Genomic DNA, 7,367 nt, shown 5'->3' with positions numbered 1-7,367 from the left:
ACGGAGGCAGGATCCCCCTCCCCCGGCCGCCATCCTTCCCCCCCCCCCCCCGCCCCGCCAGCCCCCTTAGTGCAAATGGTTCCCTATAGGCTAAAAACGTGGAACAAAAAACTGGAAGAACGAGTAAAGCGGCGACGGGGGATTGGGGGAGGGGGGGGGCAGACGCCCCCCCCCCCCGCACCCCTCCCAGCCCCCCCCTCACCCCAACCCGGCCTTGAGGGGGGGGGGGGGGGTCCCAGGGACGCCCCCGCTCCCCCCCCCCCCCCAGCTTTCTAGAGACGAAAGTGCAAAGTGGGGGGGGGGAGTACCCGATTGGGGGGGGGGGTGGGGGGGTCTCCGCGCCCCTCGCTGTGCTTTTCGGTAATAAAAACGGAAGGGGGGGGTCGGGGGGGGGCCGCGGGGGTCGGGGTGCGCGGGAGGGTGTGCGTGTGGCTGCCTGCGTGCGCGGGGGGGGTTTTTTGGGGGGCGGGGGGGGGGGGAAGATGGAGGCGGGGGGGAGGGGGGGGGATGGCGGTGGTGGTGGGAGGGGGGGGGTCCCGTCCGTCCGTCCGTCGGTCTGTCCGCCCGCGGGCGCGCTCACAGTCAGCTGACCCGCTCGGGGACAGGCGTCCTGGTGTCGACCGTCTCCTCCCGGCCGGGGGGCCGCGGCACGGAGGCGCTGGGAGGGGGGGGGGCCGCCGCCGCCGACGAGGAGGAGGAAGAGGAGGAAGAGGAGGAGGAAGAAGAGGAGGAGGAGGAAGAGGAGGAGGCAGTGTCTTTGTGCTCGGCCTCCCCTCGGTGTTTGTAGGGCGGCGGGGGCGGCGGCGGGGGGGGGTGAGTCTTAGCCGGCTCCTTGGCGCAGCCGTCGGGGGCCGCCGGACCCCCCCGTTCCTCCGAGCACCCCTTCCCGCTGAAGTCCTGAGCCGGCGGGGGGGGGGCTGGCGCTGTCCTTGGGGCTGGCGGGGGGCTCGGGGGGCGGCGGCGGCGGCGGGGGGGGCGGCGGCGAAGCCCCCCGTTCCTTCTTGCCGGGCGGCGGCGGGGGCGCCGGTGACGCCGCGACGCCGCGACCCTTGGGGCTGCCCTCCTTGCTGCGCCGGCCGGGGCTGCGGGCGCTCCTGGGTCCCTTGGGGCCGCGTTCCGGGGGCGGCGGGGGGGGCTTGGCGGCCTCCCGCGCTTCCAGGACCACCGTCTCCCGCGTCTTCCGTTTCTTGATGGGCAACACCGTCTCCTGCACCGCCGGCGGGGCGGCCGCTTTCTTCTTAGCCTCCGGCGCGACTCCCGGCGGGCCGCCCGTCCCCGTCGCTCCCGCCGGTTTCCGTCCCCGCTTTTTGGGGACGGCTTGGCTATCCGGCTCCGATTTCCGCTTCCGTCCGGGACGTTTGACGGCCAGGACCTGGGCCGAGGTGGTGGCCGTCCCCGCCTCGGCGCGGGCCCCCGGCTGCCCCGGTTGGAAGGGCATTTTCACCAGGAGCTTGCCGGAGCTCTTCTCGATCACCCGCTTCACCTGCACGCCCTCCGAGGCCGCCGTCTTGGGTTTGGCCACCCCGCTGCCCTTGGGGCGGCCCCGGCCGCGGCCCGTCCCGGGGCCCCTGGGGGATTTGGGCTTCTTGGGGGGTCGCTGCTCCCGCCGGGAAGGGCTGCCCCGGCCGGTGACGGTGAAGTCGAAGTCGTTGGGGTCCAGGGAGGTGTCTCCTACCTTTTCGAAGTAGGCGATCAGCTCCACCTTGGAGCGGAAGGCTTTTCCCTGCGGGCTGGAGGGAGGGGAGGGGGAAGAGAAGGAGTCAGGGGCGGGGGGCGCGGGCGGTGGGACCCCCCCCCGGCTCCCGGCGCCCTCCCGGCACTCACTTGATCAGGTAGACGTCGTATTTGCCGGCGGAGCGACCCGATTTCCTCTGCTTCAGCTTGCGGGTCCAGCCCTCGGGCAGCGTGGGGTCGTCGTACATGGGACCCCGGTCCCGGATGATGGAGCGACGCTGCTTGGGGGAAGCCGAAGCCTCCGGCGCCGCCGGCGCCGTCCCGGCGCCCTCCGAGGTCTCGGCTTTGCCGGCTTCGGCCGGCTCGGCGGAGGGCTGCGCCGGCTCATGCTGCTGCTGCTGCTGCTTCTCCTCCTTCCGCTCCTTCTTCACCTTCTTGGCCTTGGGGGGCCGCTCCTTCAGCCCCTGTAGGTTCTCCTCCGACTTCTCCTCCCTGCAAACACACAGAGCGGTCAGCGCCGGGAGGGAGCCGCGGACGCCGACGGACGGACGGCGGCTCTGCCGGCAGGCGCCGCTCCACGGCACGGGGTCTCCCCGAAAATCAGTGCCGAAACCGTCGCCTCCCGGGGCGGCGACGGGGATAAACGGCGGGGAATTGGCGAAAGCGCGGCGGGCGGGCGCCGGAGCCGCGGTCCGGCCGGCGAGGGATGGGTCCGGCTGGCGAAAGCTCGCTGCCGGGCCGGCGAGGGGAGCGGAGGAGGAGCGAGCGGAGGGGGAGGAGAGGCGGCTCTGCGCGGGGCTGTAATTACGGCTGCGGGGGGGAAAAAAATGAAATAAATAAATCAAAAATCAAAGTCTCGCTAAATAAACGGCGAGGGGAAACGCCGGGGGAACCTCCCGGGGCGGCGGCGGTGGTCACGGACGGGGGTCGGCCCTGGGGACGAGGGGACGGTGGCGAGGCCGGACACCCACCCGAAAAGCCGGGGCGGGGCCGCGGCTGCGGGAGGGCGAGGGTCCGGCGTCCCCGCCGGAGAGTGACCGGCGCATCTGTGGCTAAATATAGCCCTGGTGGGCTGCGCGCGGCCCCCGGCACTGGCCCCCCCCCGCCGCTCGCACCCCGACAGAGAAGAGGGTTTCGGCGCGGGGGGCACCGCGGTCACGCCGCGCTGCCGGCCGGCACACGGTGGCGCTCGGGCCCCGCGCGCGATCGCCGCCGGACCCCCGGGGACCCCCACGCCGGCGGCACCCCGTGGCGTGTGGCTCGGTGCCGGGGGACCCGCCGGTGCCCCCCGCGGGGTCTCTCGGGGACGCGGCTGCCGTCCCCTCGGCGGGCGCAGGCTCTCGGCAAAGCCCGGCAGCCCCCCGGGGTGCCGCCGTCCTCCCGCCGAGTGGTTTTGGGGCGCGAGGCTCCTCCTGGGGACGCCGCGTCCCCGGGGCCCGCGGTGGGGACCCCCGCTTTCCCCCGCGCCGCCGTCCTCGTTTCCCCACTGCCGGCAAACGCCGTCCGGTTCCGTCGGCCCGCCCGGCGCGGGGGTCCCCTCCTGGCAAGGAAAGAGCAGAGAAGGTGAGGCTGAGGGGAGGACGCGACACCCCCCGACCCCCCCGGGACGCAAAGCAGGGAGTCCAGCAGGAAATTAAGGGCTCGTTAGTGCCGGCGCCCCGTTTCCTGCACCAAGATGGCACGGGTCAGGCGAACGCAGCCCCGAATAACCCCCCTGGAGGGTCTCACGCAGGCGGCGGGGGGCTCACGGGGTCCCCGCGGTGCTGGGGGGGCCGTGGCGGTGCTGCTGCCGCCGCCGCCCCCCCCCCACACCGTCCCTGTCCCTCCCGGGCGGCCGGCGGGGAAAGGCCGGCGCTGGGTTTATCCGCCGCCGGCGGCGGGATGCGCGGCGTTAATCGGAGAGCAGGGATTAGGAAGCCCCCCCATGCTGGCCCCCGACCCCCCCTGCCGCCGCCCGCCCCCGCTCGTCAAAGAATGGCCCCTGTGTGTCACTAACGAGGCCCGGCGCTAATCAGGAGGCCGTGTGTCGCACTGGATACGGGCACCGGTTCCCTCAGCCGCCGGCGGAGCCGGGAGCTGTACGGGGGGACGACGGTGGAGGGTCGGGGGGGGGGGCAACGGCCAAGACCCCCCTCCCTGCCCCAGCAGCACCGGTGCGGAGACCGGCCCGGCACGGGGCTCCCCTCCGCGCGCCGGATTGCCAAAGGTCGCGGCGAGCGCTCGCCGAAAAGGCGGGAAGGGGAGCGGCGGGGGAGGGCGCCAGCAGCGCCGACGCCGAACTTTGGGGAAAAGGGGAAGTGGGGCGGGGAGGACGGGGAACCCCCCGGCGAGACCCCCCCGGCGGCCACGGCTCCCGCAGGACCCCCAGCTTGCGGCGAGGGGGAACTCCGGGCAGCCAAAAAACCCACCGGGAAGCCTCCCCGTGCTCCCAGTGCCGTCCCGCGGCAGCGGAGGCGCGATGCCGAAACCCCCGTGGCCGGGGCGACGTCGGGGGTACGGCGCTGCTCCCCAGCGCCGGGGGAAGGTCGGATCTCGTTAGCGTAACGATCGCCGGGGAAAAAAACAACGTCGCGGTGATGAATCTCCCGCCCTGGCCGAGCCGGGGTCGTGGCGGTGCCGGTGGACAGGGGACCGCCGGGCGGGCGCAGCGCCGCAGGGATCGGTTTTCCGACGGCGTTGTGGCCCCGGTGAGCTTCTCCCCGCTCCGACGGCGCCGGTGGGACGGAGCCGCAGAACCAAGACCGCCCCGGCACGGGTCGGCACCCGCCGCCAGCGCAACGGAGGCAAAGGACGTGGGGCGACGCCGAGGGGATCGGACGCTTGGCATGAGCCGGAGCTGGCCGGCGCCACGGCTAAATCCGGCGTCGGCGCTCGCGGGACGACCCGGCCGGTACCGAAGGCGTCCGCCCGGCCACGCTCACCGTACGGCGCCGGGATCCCGCCGAAAGGGCCGTCGCCAGCGGGACGGCAACGACGCTCCTCGCCGCGTCGACGGGGTCACGGCGAGCGCGGTGTGGCGGGAGGCGGCGAGAGCGCCGCGGCGGGCGACGGCACCGGCGAGGAGGAGGTCGGCGCAAGCGGGGACGCTGCTGACGGAGCGCGGCGTTCCGGCGGGCGGCGAAGGGGGTCGGCGTCGGCGGGACCCGGCGTCGGCACGGCGTCACCCACCCGCCTTGGAGGGGCCGGCGCGCTCGCCGGCGTCTCGGGGTGCCGGCGGTTCGGAGGAGGCCGCGGGGGTCGGCGCGGGCGCTGACGGCGAGATCGGCACGAGGGCGCGGTGCCCGGGCTCGACGGCGGACGGGGCCGAGTGGCGCGTTTTGGGGTAATTTGGGGTGTTTCGGAGCGTGGCGTGAGCACCGCGCTTTGGGGGATTTTGGGGTATTTCGGAGCACGCCGAGGGGTTGGCGCGAGCGCCGTGTTTTGGGCTAATTCGGGGTATTTTGGGCCGCAGCGTGAGCGCCGTCCTTTGGGGTAATCCCGGGCGCGGCGTGAGCGCCGTGTTCGGGGTAATTCCGGGTATTTTGGGGCGCAGCATGAGTGCCGTATTTTGGGGTAATTTGGGGTATTTCGAGGCACAGCATGAGCACTGTATTTTGGGGTAATTTGGGGTATTTTGAGACGCAGCACGAGCGTTGTATTTCGGGGTAAATTGGGGTATTCTGAGGTGCAGCACGAGCGCCACGTTTTGGGGTAATTTGGGGTACTTCGAGGCGCAGCACGAGCGCCGTATTTCGGGGTAAATCGGGCTACTTTGGGGCACAGCACAAGTGCCGTGTTTCAGGGTAATTTGGGGGTATTTTGAGGCACAGCACGAGCACCGTATTTCGGGGTAATTTGGGGTATTCTGAGGTGCAGCGTGAGCGCTGTATTTTGGGGTAATTTGGGGCACTTCGAGGTGCAGCACGCGTGCCGTATTTCGGGGTACTTTGGGGTGCAGCACGAGTGCCGTATTTCGGGTTAATCCGGGCTACTTCGGGGCGCAGCACGAGCGCCACATTTTGGGGTAATTCGGGGTATTCCGAGGCGCAGCACGAGCGCCGTATTTTGGGGGAATTCAGGGTATTCTGAGGCGCAGTGCGAGCACCACGTTTTGGGATAATTTGGGGTACTTCGAGGCGCAGCACGAGCGCCTCGTTTCGGCTTAATTCGGGGTACTGTGGGGCACAGCACAAGTGCCACATTTCGGGGTAATTTGGGGTATTCCGAGTCGCAGCACGAGCGCCGCATTTTGGGGTAATTCGGGGTACTTTGGGGCGCAGCACGAGTGCCGTATTTCGGGGTAATTTGGGGTATTCCGAGGTGCAGTGCGAGTGCCTCGTTTTGGGTTAATTCGGGGTACTTTGGGGCACAGCACGAGTGCCACATTTCGAGGTAATTTGGGGTATTCCGAGTCGCAGCACGAGCGCCGCATTTCGGGGTAATTCGGGGTACTTTGGGGCGCAGCACGAGTGCCGTATTTCGGGGTAATTTGGGGTATTCCAAGGCGCAGTGCGAGTGCAGTATTTCAGGTTAATTCGGGGGACTTTGGGGCGCAGCACGAGAGCCGTATTTTGGGTTCATCGGGACGTACTTCGGGGCGCAGCGCGAGCGCCGGATTTCGGGGTACTTCGGGGTATCCTGAGGCGCAGCGCGAGCGCCGGATTTCGGGGTACTTCGGGGTACTTCGGGGCGCAGCGCGAGCGCCGGATTTCAGGCTCGCTCGGGCCGTTTCGGGGCGCAGCGCGAGCGCGGCGCTTGGGGGCAATTCTGGGTAGTCCGGCCGATTTTTTGGGGGGCGCAGCCCGAGCGCGGGATTTCGACTTAATTGGGGGACGAGCCCGGGGGGGGGTGGGGGTGTCATTTGTTTGTGTTGGTGTTTTTTTTAGTGGGGGACATCGCGGGGCGCACCGGGAGGGTCCCTACGCTGTGACCCACTGGGGGGGGGGGTGTCTGTTTTTCGGGGTACACCCCGAGGGGGGGGGCACCCCATGTTTTTTGGGGAGGGGGGGTTGCTCCTTCTGGGGGGGGGGCCGCTCATTCAGGTCGGGGGGGGTGCCTATAGCGGGGGGGGTCCCTATAGCGGGGGGGGGGGGGGGGGGGCCCTCGGCCGTTAGTGACGCACTCACAGCGTACACCCCCCCCTCCCCAAAACCGCCCCCCCCCCCCCCCCAGTTCGGAGGCGCGCAAAACTGTGAGGGGGGGTGAGGGGGGGGGGGGGGGGGGGGGGGGGGGGGTCGTCCTCGCGCCAGCGCGGGAAAACCAGCGGCGGGACCCCCCCCTCCCCTCAGTCTCCGCCGCCCCCCCCCCCCCCCCTCTCCCTCTCTCTCTCCTTCTTCCTCCTCCTCCTCCTCCTCCTCCTCCCCCCCCCCCCCGTCCCCGCCGCCGCCCCGCCCGCCCCGCCGGTCACTCACAGCCTCTCCTCGTCTCCGCTCGGCGCCGCCGCCATTTTCTTCGCAGCTGAAGGGAGAGGGGAGGGAAAAAAAAAAAAAAAAAAAAAAAAAAAAAAAAAAAAAAAAAAAACACCAACCCGCGGCGGGAGCGGGGGGGGGGGGAGGGGGGGGGAGGGGGGGGGGGAGAGAGAAAGGGGGGGGGGACGCTGAAGCGGGGGGGGGGGGAGAGGGAGGGAGCGCGCGAGGAGGGGGGGGGGAAAGGGGGGGGGCCGGGTGGCCCAAACCGAGCCGGAGAGGAAACGCGGAGCGGCCCGCGCCCCGCCC

At 70.9% G+C, this 7,367-nt stretch overlaps 1 protein-coding gene across 1 annotated transcript; it reads right to left on the bottom strand.

The window, feature by feature from the left end:
• Positions 1 to 496: 496 nt before the first annotated feature.
• MECP2 (methyl-CpG binding protein 2) lies at positions 497 to 7,130 on the bottom strand. The gene is made up of 3 exons (XM_049793363.1): positions 7,065 to 7,130; positions 1,825 to 2,166; positions 497 to 1,730 (listed from the first exon to the last, which is right to left on the bottom strand). The coding sequence occupies exons 1-3, from the start codon at positions 7,097 to 7,099 to the stop codon at positions 821 to 823; spliced, it is 1,287 nt and encodes a 428-aa protein (XP_049649320.1). The 5' UTR covers positions 7,100 to 7,130; the 3' UTR covers positions 497 to 820.
• Positions 7,131 to 7,367: the final 237 nt, after the last annotated feature.

Source organism: Accipiter gentilis, chromosome 38 (genome assembly GCF_929443795.1).
Source record: "Accipiter gentilis chromosome 38, bAccGen1.1, whole genome shotgun sequence".
Classification (NCBI taxonomy): domain Eukaryota; kingdom Metazoa; phylum Chordata; class Aves; order Accipitriformes; family Accipitridae; genus Astur; species Astur gentilis.
This window is presented reverse-complemented; position numbering and strand designations above follow the sequence as displayed.